General features: G+C 42.4%; 1 protein-coding gene across 2 annotated transcripts; it reads left to right on the top strand.

The window, feature by feature from the left end:
• Positions 1-219: 219 nt before the first annotated feature.
• Positions 220-15,119, top strand: LOC308413030 (uncharacterized protein). Of its 2 annotated transcripts, XM_080907814.1 has the most exons (3): positions 220-663; positions 9,381-10,061; positions 10,192-15,119. In XM_080907814.1, exons 1-3 carry the CDS (start codon positions 492-494, stop codon positions 10,383-10,385), a joined length of 1,047 nt encoding a protein of 348 aa, XP_080763940.1. In that variant the 5' UTR covers positions 220-491; the 3' UTR covers positions 10,386-15,119. The 2 variants fall into 2 exon arrangements, with proteins under 2 accessions (XP_080763940.1, XP_080763939.1); XM_080907813.1 differs by having other exon boundaries at positions 221-663; positions 9,381-15,118.
• Positions 15,120-17,070: the final 1,951 nt, after the last annotated feature.

Genomic DNA, 17,070 nt, shown 5'->3' with positions numbered 1-17,070 from the left:
TTTATAGGGATCATGTTAAAGTTCAATATAAGAAACGTATTCAGATCATTTCAAACCAGAAAGCTTAAAATTCAAATGAGAATATCTGCGATTTTCTTGTTTTCCGTGGATGTAGAAAAAAATTGATTTCAGCTGGAAACTGATTTGAAACAGAGAAATCTTCGACAGCGGAACAGTTAAAGGTAAATGCTCTCTGCCGGAGCAACAACCGTGTGACACCAAGCGGAAATAAAGAAAGGAAAGGCGCGTGTGTGAACAGAGCCGGGAGTGTGGGACCGAAAGAGTCAGCACATCACTGTGGTGTTAGCGGCTTTGCACTGACTCACCGAGCTCTCTGTAATACTTTACATTCATTAATAAGAGAGAGAGGGGGAGGTGCGTTAATCACGTGACACCAGGCGGAAGTAAACAAAGGAAAGGCGCAAATTGCGTTAGCTTTCCAGAGACTGTTGTTGTTGTGTGAGCTGAGTGTGTGAGCTGCGGCAGCAACGATGCCTTCAGTTCAGTATCTGAGAGAGTTCATCAACGAGCGACTAACTGCTGCTGCTGAACAAATATTCTTGGAGTTTGAAAAAACGATCGTCCAGTACGAGGAAGAGATCGACCGTCAGCGCAGACTGCTGGATATCACCTGTAAACCCCAAATCAAGCTGCACATGACAGGTGAGTGTCCCTCTGAGGGAGCATCCTGATCACAGCTCTGCGGGACGTTTCTGATTGTGAGGACTTTTTGATGTGAGCTAACAAAGAGCAAACAGAGGACAGGACTGCACGAGTGAAGTTGCCCCCCACCTTCTTCAAATCCAACAAAAGTGGTATCTAACGTTTGTGCTGCAAACATTTTCGTTTGTGCTGCTTTCATTTTAAAGATATTCAAGAAAAATTCTAGAGGTCATCAGAGGTCAACCAGCTCCCCCACATTAATGGAATCAAACAAATTTGATGTCAAACTTTTGTGCTGCAAAAATGTTTGTTTGTGCCGCTGTCGTTTTAAAGATATTATTATAAGCTTCTAAAGTTCAACCAGCCACTTCCTTTGCTGTAAAAAAAACATTGAGAGATATTAACCAGCATTGGATATTTTTTTCTCATGATCACACTCTTAAACCTAGTAATCAAACTGCTATAACCTATTTAAAAACTAGGTTAAATATAGCATTTAAAATAATTAATGCATTCTGTTGGAGAAACAACTTTATTTGCTGGTAACAAAATACAAAACTACGAGAACAACGTGGTTTATGTTTCCTGTTAGAAAAGGTAAATACATGGAAGTGTCTGAGCCTCACAAGTCTAATACAATAACTGAAAAATAACAGCTATTTCCATCATCTAACTCACAAACTAGAAAAGGACTTTCTTTCATGAAATCTTGCCATCATTCCTTTGTGTAGAGCACAGCGTGCGGACATGCGCTGGTGTTTTCAGATGCTATGGTTACATCCTTCCTTAGGTCATCATACATCTCCCAGATGTACGGGGTCCTGTTACAGAATGTCATATAATGCCCGAGTGTTTCTGGTGTTGGGCCCTCCTGAAATGTAATGACTGCTTTCAGTGTGAATTTCTCTCCTTGAAGTAGCAGAGTGGATGGGAATTCAGTAAGCAAAAACCTTTTTGGACTGTGAAAACTGTGCTCCAGAGTTTCTGTAGAGCCTTTTCCAAGGTCTGTGTCAATCCATACAAGCTCTCTCAGGGTGAAACTGTGACAAACAGTCCCTGTGCAAAGTTGCTTTCCTGATGAATCTGTTTTAAATGCTGTTGGAGATGCATCAGGACTTTCGATTGGTCTTAGGCATGGCGATGCTGGAAGGTTGAGCCCTTGTTCAACAGCAGACTGAAGGTGAGCTATGCCAGAAGCTGACAGATCAATGGAAACAAAAGGGATTTGCCTTGTGTTTGGTGTGTAAAGTTTGCAGTACTGGGAGGAACACTGTCTTGTGAAGTGAACACTTGGATTTTCCGTCATTGTTTTTTGAATTACTGTGGACACATGGCGCTGTGCATCAACACGATGAACAGCAGTCTTCAACTGAACAGGGCAGAATATTGAGCTCAGCACCTCTGCCCTCAATGAATAGGCATGTTGAGTGACACCCTTTGAAGCAAGGGATTTCACAAGCTGGAATACTTTGTTCTCCTCTGAACTATTCAACATGTTTTGAGCAGTAAGACTGTCACAGAAAGCGCAGCACAGACTTTGACAGAAGGCATCAAAGGCACAGGTGTTCATGACACAGTATTGTCCTTTGCCAAGTTTGACTGGCTGTTGATTATTTCCATTTTTTAACAGCCATAGCTTTACTTTTTTCTTTTTCACAGCTGGATCTGAGTGGAGCCATTCAGGACAAGGGGAGAGGTATGGTTTGGTGGAACTGCAAGGCCTCTCCAGTTTTCCAAAGCTGCTGTTTCTTCAATGTCCATGTCTGTGTCAATTTTGGGCTCCTGAGAGGGGTTATCATCCACTTCCTGCTCCACAAAGGCTTTGTGTGGATCCTGACGCTTCACTGTACCATCCTGTCTGGCAACCTCTGCTTCTTTTCGTATTTGTGTTGCAGAACAGATCTGCATGTTTCCTTCAATGAAACCAAGATGTCGTGCAGTGAATTTATCTATCCTTATAGGGAGATTTTCATGCTTGAACAGACCATGTTTAATGTTCTTGAACTCTGCTTCAACATTAGCTGAAGTTATCTAATGTCTTCTTCTTCCTTGTCATCAGAAACAGACATAGTCTCATCTGCAATCTTTCTTTTCAGATTTGCTTTGGACACTTCTGACATAAGGGGGATTTTTTCCGAAGCAAGACACCAAAGCATTCATTAATGTAGCTTCAAATCTGAATGATGTGTTAAAGCCTTAACTAAAGCACCAAGTAAAGCTAAGGAGAAATCACAGATGGCCTCCTTTGGGATTGGTGCTCCAGCACGAATCCATTCCGATAACCATCTTGTGATTGCCTGGACATCATGTCTCTCTGACAACATTTGCACCACTGGGACGTGAGAGTTGTCCCTTCCTGTTAACACACCTTGATACAGGAAGATGTTTCCAGATAAACCATTAGGCCTGAGAAGCTTTTTTACAGCTGAGCCAGTCGCATCAAAGGCGACTATGGGTGCTTTGCAGTCTTGTACAGCATTTGAGTTTGACTCCAGTAGTGACAGAAGAACTTGTCTAATCCAATGTCCCAAATGCTTCCACTGGGAGGGGAACTGTATTTTAATGAGTGGAGAGACAGTATTGGGTTTTTATGAGCAACTTCTAGTTGATTTTGTTCGTGTTTGTCTTTGCGCAGAGTTGTCAAATTTGGTAGATGGCTTGGCTCTGGATCACCAAAGTCCATCAGCTTTGCTGCCTCTGATGCTCTCCACACATGGGGCTGCAGTCTGCCTTCACCAAGTTCTTTTGTTACTTGTGCCCTCAGACTTCCGGGCATGGCTCTCTTAGAAAAGCCAGTGTGCATGGATTCATCCGTGTTTGCCATTACACACTTCAGCACCATTGGGCAGTGATTTTCAGGTTCCTTTTCACATGTAATGTACAGCTGGCCAGCTTCCCTTTTCTTGAAAGTATTCTTTTTGTATGTGACTTTATGTGGAATCATATGTATCCACATATCATATGTATCCACATATCATATGTATCCACATATCATATGTATCCAAATGGGAGCTCCACAGTCTTGCAGTCTTTGTTTTGAAAAGGAGAGCTGCTTTGTTCAAAATCATTATCATTGTCACTGCTGTCTGTGTCAGTCTCTATTCGTCACTGTAATCCAGAGCAGCCCATACATTGTCTGTTTAATTTAACAAAAGTGTAAAGAGCTTTTGGTGTCATCTTTTCGCCAAGTTGTTTGCATAGATTTTTCTATATGTCACTTGGAGTTGAAACTTCCATCTTTTATGACTGCTTCTTTAGAAGCACGAAGGACTTCAAATACTGCAGTTTTGTCCACCACTGATTTCTTTGGCATCTGTCAAGCAAAAATGACAAATGTGATATATTACTGCCATAATTTGGTTATAACTTTAGTTCTACATCTTTAAGTGGACATAAAATTACTTTGATACACTGTTTTGACGTAGTGAATTGAAGTGTTGATGATTGCTGTTGCTCATGGAAGCTAGCTTAAAAATGCAAATGAGAGAGCTAGCACATGTTTTCTTCAACTCTTGTTTTTTTTTCTCAGACGTAGAATGTGTGTGATAGCGCCCCCTGGTGATCACAAACCGAACACAGGTCGCTATGTTTGCTTTTTCGGCAGAGTTGTACCAGTTTATCCTTAACAAGATCTAGTTCAAAATTCATTTGATCGGCATAAAAATGAATTTAGTCAATGTTCATAGCTCATCATCAAAATACTTGTAGATAAATCCAGGCTCTGAGATAAATGTGTGTCAATGCCACACGTGTTTAATAGCCCTTTGGGACCATGGCTACAGAAGTTTGGCTCTTTCAGGTAACATTGACAGTTACCTGAGATTCACAGTTCTGCAGGCTGTTTGGAGCCGTTGAGCTCAGATTTGCTGAATCACTGAAGTGCACGTTAATTTTATACAACTTGCTCATGACAGCCCACATACAAATGACAGCACTTTTGTTAATATTAGCATTTGAATTAAAAGCTACAGTTCACATATTATTAGGTTAATGTTTTAACAACCATTAGCATTTTAGCATATACCCTGCTGGTAGCACACTAGATGGAGTAAGGTAATGTTAAGAAACATGGTAGTCAGTGATCCACAACCAGCTTATTGGCTCAAAACACCATATCTAATTATAAACTGATACGCACCTACGGGCATGCCCCTTTAAATTTCTTCAGATAGGCTCCAGCGCCCCCGCGACCCTTAAAAGGATAAGTGGAAGCGAATGGATGGATTGATGGAATTTTATAAATATCTTTAAAATGAAAGCGGCACAAACAAAAAAATTTGCAGCACAAACGTTTGATACCACTTTTGTTGGATTTGAAGAAGGTGGGGGGCAACTTCACTGACAGGACTGCACTGTGCTCCATTCAAACAGCAGGCGCTGAAATCAGCCTGGATTTGAGTTTTCTTTATGCAAGTAACAGCATAAAGTTAGAACTGTGAAAGTATCGCTTTAAAAGAAAGTGTAATGTAAAATACCCTCATGTATGAATGCATTAAGATGCAGATGCAGATACAGCGATAGAAGTCCTCCTGTGGGTCTCCAATAATATGAACGCATCAGTGTCATTTCAGGCAGCTCATGGTCATTTTCATCACAGACATTCTGCTGATTGTGTCCTCAGTTCTCAGTGGCTTGGTTTGTAAAAGTTCAGACTCAGTGTGACTTAGCGTTGCTAAGTGCATCATATAGGTTGTTGCTTAGTTACAAGGCATCAACTCCGTTGCCTTTCTTTAGCCCATCCATAAACAGAGACCAGTACTTGCTGAGTGTTTGTGTCGTGCGCTTGATTAGATGTAGGAAACATAAAACAGGTTTTCATCTTCAGATGTTTGAGCACTGAGGATGCAGCCTGGTCACGTACAGGTAGATCCACCCTCTCAGTGTCAGGGCCTTCGTGCATCAGTATAAAACAGACACACACTTTCTTTGGCTCTCGGAGGAGGCGGACGCACTTTTCTCCTCTCCCTTATCTTTCCTGCTAGTTCTTATGTCCTTGTCTAGTCTCGTGTCTTTTTTTGTATTACTTTCCCTGGAACACTCTCTCACAGTCTGTGTCTAAAACCTAAAAGAGAATTATGGATTTGATCAACTGGTCTCTGAATGCTATTGACACCCTTTAACGTGAAGTCTGGGCTCGGGAGAACCCGAGTGCCCTGGAGGGACTTTCCCTGCCGGATACACGATGGACGGGTGGCAGAGGATCGTGTGCCTGGCGGGACTGTCGATCGAGGACGCTGAAGATATCTACCTATTCGGAACCACGATAACAGGGTTCTTGCTGATCGGAGCTGGCTTGGCCCTGACTTATCGGAGAATTAAGAGAGCGGAACCGGCTGTTCAAACCCCACCAAGGCTGCCCGCTGGGATTGGAACGACAGGTGCGACTTCTCAGAAAGGGCTCACTGAAGGCAGCATGGTTAAGAGCTTGGAGGCGCTAACGGCTGCAGTGAATGCTCAGAATAACACCTTTGAGCGTATGTATGTTGGATTATATCAGGAAAGAATCAACTCAGAACAACATCTCTGGGTGGAGCTGGATTACACCTCGGATCAGTTGGCTGCGGTCGTGAGGTCTCAGAATCTGCTCTGTGAGCAAAAAGAGTGACAAGACCACAGAATCGACGGCTAATAACATCACGGAGAAGCTCGCAGCTATTAACGGGAGACTGAGAGACCAGTGTCGGAGTGTTAAAAAACAGCTTGAAATTCTCAATTACCATCATAACCTGGCTACCCCTTCGGCGCCAGCTCAAGGCTGGAGCCGAACAACAACTCCCTGATAACGACTGTGTTGAGTCTGTTCCTTCCCATTCCCTACAAGGCCACCTGGGTTGGCTGGAAGACTGTTTACTTAGCCTGGCAGGGCGAAGGACAGTGTCTCAGCTGAACTATAGACACGCACACACATACATATACAGGGAGTGCAGAATTATTAGGCAAGTTGTATTTCTGAGGAATAATTTTATTATTGAACAACAACCATGTTCTCAATGAACCCAAAAAAACTCATTAATATCAAAGCTGAATATTTTTGGAAGTAGTTTTTAGTTTGTTTTTAGTTTTAGCTATTTTAGGGGGATATCTGTTTGTGCAGGTGAGTATTACTGTGCATAATTATTAGGCAACTTAACAAAAAACAAATATATACCCATTTCAATTATTTATTTTTACCAGTGACACCAATATAACATCTCCACATTCACAAATATACATTTCTGACATTCAAAAACAAAACAAAAACAAATCAGCGACCAATATAGCCACCTTTCTTTGCAAGGACACTCAAAAGCCTGCCATCCATGGATTCTGTCAGTGTTTTGATCTGTTCACCATCAACATTGCGTGCAGCAGCAACCACAGCCTCCCAGACACTGTTCAGAGAGGTGTACTGTTTTCCCTCCTTGTAAATCTCACATTTGATGATGGACCACAGGTTCTCAATGGGGTTCAGATCAGGTGAACAAGGAGGCCATGTCATTAGTTTTTCTTCTTTTATACCCTTTCTTGCAGCCACGCTGTGGAGTACTTGGACGCGTGTGATGGAGCATTGTCCTGCATGAAAATCATGTTTTTCTTGAAGGATGCAGACTTCTTCCTGTACCACTGCTTGAAGAAGGTGTCTTCCAGAAACTGGCAGTAGGACTGGGAGTTGAGCTTGACTCCATCCTCAACCCGAAAAGGCCCCACAAGCTCATCTTTGATGATACCAGCCCAAACCAGTACTCCACCTTGCTGGCGTCTGAGTGGGACTGGAGCTCTCTGCCCTTTACCAATCCAGCCACAGGCCCATCCATCTGGCCCATCAAGACTCACTCTCATTTCATCAGTCCATAAAACCTTAGAAAAACCAGTCTTGAGATATTTCTTGGCCCAGTCTTGACGTTTCAGCTTGTGTGTCTTGTTCAGTGGTGGTCGTCTTTCAGCCTTTCTTACCTTGGCCATGTCTCTGAGTATTGCACACCTTGTGCTTTTGGGCACTCCAGTGATGTTGCAGCTCTGAAATATGGCCAAACTGGTGGCAAGTGGCATCTTGGCAGCTGCACGCTTGACTTTTCTCAGTTCATGGGCAGTTATTTTGCGCCTTGGTTTTTCCACACGCTTCTTGCGACCCTGTTGACTATTTTGAATGAAACGCTTGATTGTTCGATGATCACGCTTCAGAAGCTTTGCAATTTTGAGACTGCTGCATCCCTCTGCAAGATATCTCACTATTTTTGACTTTTCTGAGCCTGTCAAGTCCTTCTTTTGACCCATTTTGCCAAAGGAAAGGACGTTGCCTAATAATTATGCACACCTGATATAGGGTGTTGATGTCATTAGACCACACCCCTTCTCATTACAGAGATGCACATCACCTAATATGCTTAATTGGTAGTAGGCTTTCGAGCCTATACAGCTTGGAGTAAGACAACATGCATGAAGAGGATGATGTGGACAAAATACTCATTTGCCTAATAATTCTGCACTCCCTGTACTGATACTGATAAGCACTCACTGACGCATCACCCTCCCTACCCCGGATCCAACGCCACCTCCAACGCTTACCTCCCCCATGATGTGGACATCGGGTCAGCTGGAGGCGCAGTCGAAAGATTGTAGCGGTTCCAGATCAGATGTCCACACTGGAACTCTTTCCCATGTTGCTTGTCTGTGTTTATTGTGCTGTGGTGTGTTGATATCTGTGCATTCCTGTATTATCCTTTTGTGTTGCACATTTCAATGTTTTTTTTCCTCGCTACCTGGCCTGACCTGTCTCCCCAATGTGATGTTTGTATTGTATGTACGGTCGGCAAGGTCTGTCATCTCGGTTGTGGCCAAAAAACCTGCAACTGACAAATAAAGGCTATCTCATCTCATCTCAATGGCTGTATCCCAATTCAGGTTCAGGCCGCATTTTTTTTTTTTTTTTTTTTTTTTTTTTTTTTATTGCTACTGCTGTTCAAAATCCCATAAGGCTGGCTGACATGATAGACGATGGGCAGGGCTGTGAGTACTCAGACTGTGTTTTGATAAGATCTTGGAGAAGAACAACGGGAATTGAGATAATTGGTGACCAGTGACGGACATTAGACCAACTGTAAAAATTGGATGCAGTTGTTCGCACTAAACCCAAACATTCACCATCTTCACTCATGCAGCTATCCCACTGGCGCCAAGGTCGAAGCTGACTGGAACAACAAATTGTTCCCATGATTACAGGATTGTTGTCAGAACTCTTTGTCCCTCCTTCAAGGCCACCTGCGTCCACTGGAGACTGTTGACCTTTGCTTAACCGGGCGTGGTGACACTTTCTCTCAGCTGAACACGGGATACACATGCACACGCACGAAACATGTACACTGATACTGATGCGCCCTCACTATCACCCTCCCTCCCCTGAATCCAACGCCTCCCATCCAATGTGGACGGATCAGCTGGAGGCGCAGGCGAAGATTGTCCCAGATCAGCTGTACACACTGGAATACTCTCCCATGTTGCTTGTCTGTGTTTTATTGTGTTATGGTGTGCTGATATTCCTGTATTATCCTTTTGTGTTACACATTTCACTGTTGTTTTTTTGTTTTTTGTTTTTTTTTTTCCTCACTACCTAGCCTGACCATCCCCAATGTGATATTTGTATTGTATGTACTCTCTCTCTCTCTGTCTCTCTCTGTCTCTCTGTCTGTCTCTCTCTGTCTCTCATAATCTCATTAGTTGTCTTTTTTTTTCCCCTCCAGACGTCCCACAGCAGCCTGTCTGTAAGGAGGAGGAGGTTCTCCTTGAGCTGCAGCTCTGTGACCAGGAGGAACCAGAACCTCCACAGATTAAAGAGGAGCAGGAGGAACTGTGCAGCAGTCAGGAGGGAGAGCAGCTGGGACTGAAGGAGGAGACGGATACCTTCATGGTGACTTCTGCTGAGGAAGGAGAGCACAGTGAACCAGATAATGATCGTCTCATCACTAATAACGCCCCTCTTGCTGAGAGCCAAGATCAGGGAAGAAGCAGGAGTGCAGATCCAGGATCATCGAGAAATCCAAACAGTAAAAATGCAGAAAGCTCTGAAGGACTGAAGGAGGAGACGGATACCTTCATGGTGACTGCTGCTGAGGAAGGAGAGCACAGTGAACCAGATAATGATCGTCTCATCACTAATAACGCCCCTCTTGCTGAGAGCCAAGATCAGGGAAGAAGCAGGAGTGCAGATCCAGGATCATCGAGAAATCCAAACAGTAAAAATGCAGAAAGCTCTCGTTCGTGCAAAAATCTCTGTAAGACTTGTGGTAAAATGTTTTCTAGGCCATCAGTACTTAGAAGGCATACACAGATCCACACAGGTGAGAAGCCATATTCCTGTAAAACATGTGGGAAAAAGTTTCGTCGAACTTGTCATTTGACCGTCCACATGAGATATCACACAGGTGAGAAACCGTACTCTTGTCAAACATGTAGTAAACAGTTTTCTGCGTCATCGTCACTTAAAGAACACGCAAGGCTTCACACAGGTGAGAAGCCGTACTCTTGTCAAACATGCGGTAAATTGTTTTCCAGGTCATCGTCATTTAAAGACCATGTACGGCTGCACACAGGTGAGAAGCCGTACTCTTGTCAAACATGCGGTAAAAGGTTTCCCAGGTCATCGTCACTTAAACAACACGCACGACTTCACTCAGGTGAGAAGCCGTACTCTTGCAAAACATGCGGGAAAGGTTTTTATCACAATAAAAGTTTGTCTTTCCACATAAGAACTCACACAGTTGAGAGGTCACATGTTGGTAACACCTCCAGTAAAAAGTTTTCAAATTCAACATCACTTAAAAAACACACAGAAATTCATTCAGGTAAATAGCTGCATTCCTGCAAAGCGTGGGGAAAGTTGAAATCCTCATTTGACTGGCCACGTAAATGTTGAACATCAGCTGTTTCCTCCTGCTGAGAGCTCACACAGGTGAGAAGCTGTAGTCTTAACATATTTTTAGAAAAGGTCAAATATTTGGAGCTAAGTTTGACACAAATGTACAAATTCATGCTGGTTCAAATGTTTTTGCTTTTGGCTTGAAAACCTATTCAGACAATGATCGTTTGACTGTATTACATGTCGCAATGTGTGAACTAAATCTGATGATACCTATCATGTTGAAGCTTTTTCATTCGTCAGGGAAAATATGATAAATCTTTTTTTTGAAATTGATGGCAGCACCAGGTCTCAAAAAAGGTTTGATAGAGGATTCTAGAGGCTCAGCAGTCCCCCGGCTCTTTGTTGTGTTTTTGATTTTCTGATGCTCCAGAGGTTTCAATTTGTCTTTGATTAGTCAACGATTATTTCAATAAATCTTGTCTCCGCTTCCTGTGGGAAGACTTCCTGTTCTAGGCTTTAGTACCTCACCTGCTCAGGTCTGCCCACCTGTGAGTATCACCCTCTCGTCTCGTCCCACAGAAAATTAAAACAATGACCCAGGAGACATGAATTTGAAAATAATGTATTTTTAACATCAATACTTAAATATTTAGTCCTATTTTACTCAATAAGACTGTCCAAATAAAAATGAAATAAATACAAATATTAAGTAATATGAATTAAATTCTAGTAGTATTTGAACCAAAAATTCAGCTTTAAAGTAAATAAAAAAAGATTTTGTTTTCCAGTCCAAAATAACAAGTTTCCAAAGTTTACAGATGATGCTGTTTTGCTGTTCCACTGCATTCTTCGTCAGTGTTGAGTGCAGTGTTGGCAGACAACATACAGTGGGGCAAAAAAGTATTTAGTCAGCCACCGATTGTGCAAGTTCCCCCACCTAAAATGATGACAGAGGTCAGTAATTTGCACCAGAGGTACACTTCAACTGTGAGAGACAGAATGTGAAAAAAAAAATCCATGAATCCACATGGTAGGATTTGTAAAGAATTTATTCGTAAATCAGGGTGGAAAATAAGTATTTGGTCAATAACAAAAATACAACTCAATACTTTGTAACTAGGGCTGAACGATATATCGCATTTGCGATAATATCGCGACATGATCAAGTGCAATTTTCTAACCGCAAAGGCTGCGATTATACTCTGGACATGTCCAAATTCATGGGCTGCATCCTTCTGAGGCCGCATTTGTAGACCGATTACGTCACAGCGACGCGCCGAAGGCTGTCCAAATTACTACCATATCCCAGAATTCATAGCGCGGCCCAGCCAAACTCCAGTTTCCAACAATGGCGGCCGCTACTAAGTTTTAAAATTACTCATACTAATCTTTCTGGGTCACAAAATAAACTTTTAAAATATTTTCAGGCGAGAAAGTAGTTGTGTAAACATCAAATATCTGCTCGGTTTATCAAGATATCCCATATTTGCAAAAGTGCTTCGACGTTTTCAGAGGCGTCTGCTACCCACCAGCTCGACAGCTAGCCGGGAGCTCGAGGGTTACTGATGCGGCCGAGAACGGCACAACTCCCGGCACATCATTTTCAGATCACCGCGGAGTTTCGCTGCTCGGGTTAAACGTAATATATAAGTCACTTAGAAATAAATAAAAATGTTATTGTTGGGCTTTTTTCAGTGTTTTGTTTGTTCGTGAGTAAATCGGTTTGGCTGAGATTAAAGTTATTAGATTAGATAAAATAAAACTTTATTAATCCCCCGGGTGGGTTCCTCCTTGGTTTTCACACAGCTGACTAAACGTCAAACAGAAAACTTATTAAACAGAAGTATGAGACAGTCGAGAATTTACACCAGTGTCTGGTTATATTTTAGATAGCAAGAAGCAGACGGCCGAGTTTATTAAACTCCACCGAGACAGCGGTGACGCTAATCAGAACTAGACCGTCCAATTTCACCCCTTTAAATTTTAAAGGCGTGTTTGTGTGTGTGTTTATACAATTGCTATTATGTTTGCACTTTATGTGTAATGTTACTGACTGCAGAGATCAGTAAGATGTGTGTATTTTTTATTTATTAGTTTTATTTATTTAATATTATTTTTTAATTGAATGACTGTCTAGTAGTTCACAGATGTCGAAAAACTGAGTGTGGTAAAGCCACTGATTTTGTTTATGTATATTTCTGCAATCTGCACATTGTACTGACTTTCATTTTAATGTTTACACCAGGGTTCCTTGTCAGCACTTTATGCTCAGATGTTTGTAAGCTAAAAATAAACTATTGTGTATGTTCAAATATACTGTTGTGATTGAAGAAGTTAAATAAAAATGTCAGTCATCAATTCATGCATCACCTCATGTCATCATAACAGAGGTCTGTCTTCCAGGAAAGAACAGTTTAAAATTAATGTAATATAGTATTGGCCATACTATATGATGTATTGCTTGTCTTTGTTTAATAATACAGAAGACAAAGACCTTAAAAAATAATCGCATATCGCATCGCAATCGCAATATTGGGGCAAAAAATCGCAATTAGATTATTTTCCATAATCGTTCAGCCCTATTTGTAACATAACCTTTGTTGGCAATAACAGAGGTCAAACGTTTACTATAGGTCTTTACCAGGTTTGCACACACAGTAGCTGGTATTTTGGCCCATTCCTCCATGCAGATCTTCTCGAGAGCAGTGATGTTTTGGGGCTGTCGCCGAGCAACACGGACTTTCAACTCCCGCCACAGATTTTCTATGGGGTTGAGGTCTGGAGACTGGCTAGGCCACTCCAGGGGCCCGTTCTTTGTACGTCGCTCACTACATCCAAGATCAAACCATCGCGCTAACCGTGAGCTCGCTAATCCGGTTCCCCGAACACACCTGCTGTTGACGATTAGTACAGCTGGACGCAGTAATGTGACATCACTGGGTGTCGTAAAAGGGGCTACGCATCGATAGTGGAAACATTGATCGGCAACCCTCTGATTGGTCGGCGAAAATGTCGACGGAGCGCGCTCGGCTCGGTATTTTTCGGCAGCAGAGCAAGAACTCCTGAGTGAGGGATTTCAGGAGTTTCAGAGTTTAATCAGAACGCAAGGGAACACTGCAAAGGCTGCAAAAGCAAGGAGAGAGGGCTGGCAGGAAGTTGCTGACAAATTAAACTCGTAAGTAATTTAATAATAACAATAATAATGGAGTGGATTGATATAGCGCTTTTCAAGGCACCCAAAGCGCTTTACAATGCCACTATTCAGTCACTCTCACATTCACACACTGGTGGAGGCAGCTACGGTTGTAGCCACAGCTGCCCTGGGGCAGACTGACAGAAGCCAGGCTGCCATATCGCGCCATCGGCCCCTCTGGCCAACACCAGTAGGCGGTAGGGTAGATTTATTATATTATATTATATTATATTATGTTATATTATATCCCCTTTCACATTAGAGCCACAACAGGACCCACAAGAACATGGGAACAGGTAAAAGTGAAATATAAGAATATTCTACAGAATGGTAATATTTATCACTTATATTGCTTTTAGTCTCTTGGAAAGAGACCCTGGAATAATCTGTTTGTTTGTTTATAACAGCAACCAAGAAAAGGGCAGAGCAAAAAAAGACAGGTGGTGGTCCTGCACCCCGTCGTCAACAAGTCGGTTAAGTAAATAATACCCTCACGGGAAAATCGATATCTCTCTATGAGCACACTGTCGCGCTGAGCTAAAGGATCCTGTCTATCCCGCAATATACGCTGAATTCTGAGGACTCTCCTTATCAATCTTGCACCTTCCGCAATGGGTGGCTCGCGTATACGGACAGGACATGGCTGCGACAGACTTCCCAAATCCACCTTCGCTTTTATAGCCGTGGTCTCTCATCTTGATTACACAAAGTAATTTGCAATTGCTACTCTGAAATATGAATTACATCTGTAATAATCACATACATGTAATAGAATGTTAATAGTACATTTCCCTTTTTTAGGAAATGACCTGTATGTATCTGTGTGACATCAATAAATGGATCAGGTGCTGCATTATCTTTAGTTACATTGATGTTATTTATTTATGGTGAAACAGTGGTGGAATATCGCTGTTGCTTTCGTATGAATGAAGCGGACATACCTGCGTGGCCGCGATCTAATCCTGTTTACATAAAGTAAGCCTGCTCCCGAGCAGGTTTACGCTTACGGCTCTGTTGCTATGACAGCAAGTCCCGGATGATCTTCGGGGAACCGAACGATCCAAGATCACGCGAAATCGTCAACAATCTAATCCAGCTAACTTACTTAGCGAGGTACGAAGAACGGGCCCCTGGACTTTCAAATGCTTCTTACGGAGCCACTCCTTTGTTGCCCGGGCGGTGTGTTTTGGATCATTGTCATGTTGGAAGACCCAGCCTCGTTTCATCTTCAAAGTTCTCACTGATGGAAGGAGGTTTTGGCTCAAAATCTCACGATACATGGCCCCATTCATTCTGTCCTTAACACGGATCAGTCGTCCTGTCCCCTTGGCAGAAAAACAGCCCCATAGCATGATGTTTCCACCCCCATGCTTCACAGTAGGTATGGTGTTCTTGGGATGCAACTCAGTATTCTTCTTCCTCCAAACACGACGAGTTGAGTTTATACCAAAAAGTTCTACTTTGGTTTCATCTGACCACATGACATTCTCCCAATCCTCTGCTGTATCATCCATGTGCTCTCTGGCAAACTTCAGACGGGCCTGGACATGCACTGGCTTCAGCAGTGGAACACGTCTGGCACTGCGGGATTTGATTCCCTGCCGTTGTAGTGTGTTACTGATGGTGACCTTTGTTACTTTGGTCCCAGCTCTCTGCAGGTCATTCACCAGGTCCCCCCGTGTGGTTCTGGGATCTTTGCTCACCGTTCTCATGATCATTTTGACCCCACGGGATGAGATCTTGCGTGGAGCCCCAGATCGAGGGAGATTATCAGTGGTCTTGTATGTCTTCCATTTTCTGATGATTGCTCCCACAGTTGATTTTTTCACACCAAGCTGCTTGCCTATTGTAGATTCACTCTTCCCAGTCTGGTGCAGGTCTACAATACTTTTCCTGGTGTCCTTCGAAAGCTCTTTGGTCTTGGCCATGGCGGAGTTTGGAGTCTGACTGTTTGAGGCTGTGGACAGGTGTCTTTTATACAGATGATGAGTTCAAACAGGTGCCATTCATACAGGTAACGAGTGGGGGACAGAAAAGCTTCTTACAGAAGACGTTACAGGTCTGTGAGAGCCAGAGATTTTCCTTGTTTGAGGTGACCAAATACTTATTTTCCACCCTGATTTACCAATAAATTCTTTACAAATCCTACCATGTGAATTCATGGATTTTTTTTTCACATTCTGTCTCTCACGGTTGAAGTGTACCTCTGGTGCAAATTACTGACCTCTGTCATCATTTTCAGTGGGGGAACTTGCACAATCGGTGGCTGACTAAATACTTTTTTGCCCCACTGTAGGTGATACTGCCCCCACAGCTTCCTGTAGTGTGTTTTAGTTTAAATAAAAACAAAAAAAACATTTATGTGGTTTTAAGATGTGACAAGAAATTTCTATGTCGTGTGATCGATTATGTCGACGAATCATTGTAGCCCTACAAATGAACCTTACAGTTTTCAAAATGCTCCTCCACCTGTTTTCTTTAGCACCACTTAATTCTCCAGCCTTTGTTGTTCCATCGTGAAACATGTCGCTGCATTAAAGTCAAAACAAGTTCATAGTTTTCTTAAAATTGTAGTTTTTTCCACATTTTGTTTTTTCTGTCCTATTTTGAATAAAACGTGTTTCTGAGATGTGCATTCTGTTTTTATTTCCATTTTACACAAAGTCCCAACTTTTTTGGAATTGGGTTTGTATAACTGCTGAAGGACAACATTCAATTGTTGAGAACATGGTTCGATCCTGGATTGTAGTCCAGGAAAAGACAAACAGTTTCCTCTGTGTCTGCCTTAGTGTCCTGAGATAAAATCATGCAGTGAATTTAGTTTTTCCTTTATATTGCTGTAATAAAAGTTTGTTTACTTATAATTTTGTATTTTTTATGTCTTCGTGTCTGAACGTTCCTGCAGTTGGTTTGTGGTTGATGTGGATTTGCTGCTCATGTGAATCCTCCCACAGTGTTTCATTAGCAGCTGTAACCACAGTGACTCTGATAAAACAGGAATTAGCAGAATCCATCTGATATGAAGCTGTGCTTTGAATACCACTTCCCTCCTCTTTGAAGAGTAGTCAGATATCTGTGTTCAGGTTTTTGTACAGCCTCTTCTACACTTTGTATCACTGTGTTTCTAGAGCACAGTAGTAGAGAGCTGTGTCTGCCAGGGTTAGGGCTGCTATGGTCAGATTAGTTGTTATACGTGATGTTTTTGATTCATATCGATTATCAGGAATATATTCATTGCCACTCCATGATCTTGCTCCTTTCCAGAGTATAAACTGAGGAGCCTGAAGGTCAGAATCATGTCTGTACCAGTGAAGTAGAAGACTGCTTTCACTCGTCTCATAGCTACATGTGAGTTTGACAGATTCTCCTTCTGTTTCAG

This window comes from Rhamphochromis sp. 'chilingali', assembly GCF_963969265.1.
Source record: "Rhamphochromis sp. 'chilingali' genome assembly, chromosome: 16".
In the NCBI taxonomy this organism is placed as follows: domain Eukaryota; kingdom Metazoa; phylum Chordata; class Actinopteri; order Cichliformes; family Cichlidae; genus Rhamphochromis; species Rhamphochromis sp. 'chilingali'.
Note: the sequence above shows the minus strand (reverse complement) of the source record. Positions and strands in the feature narration are given on the sequence as shown.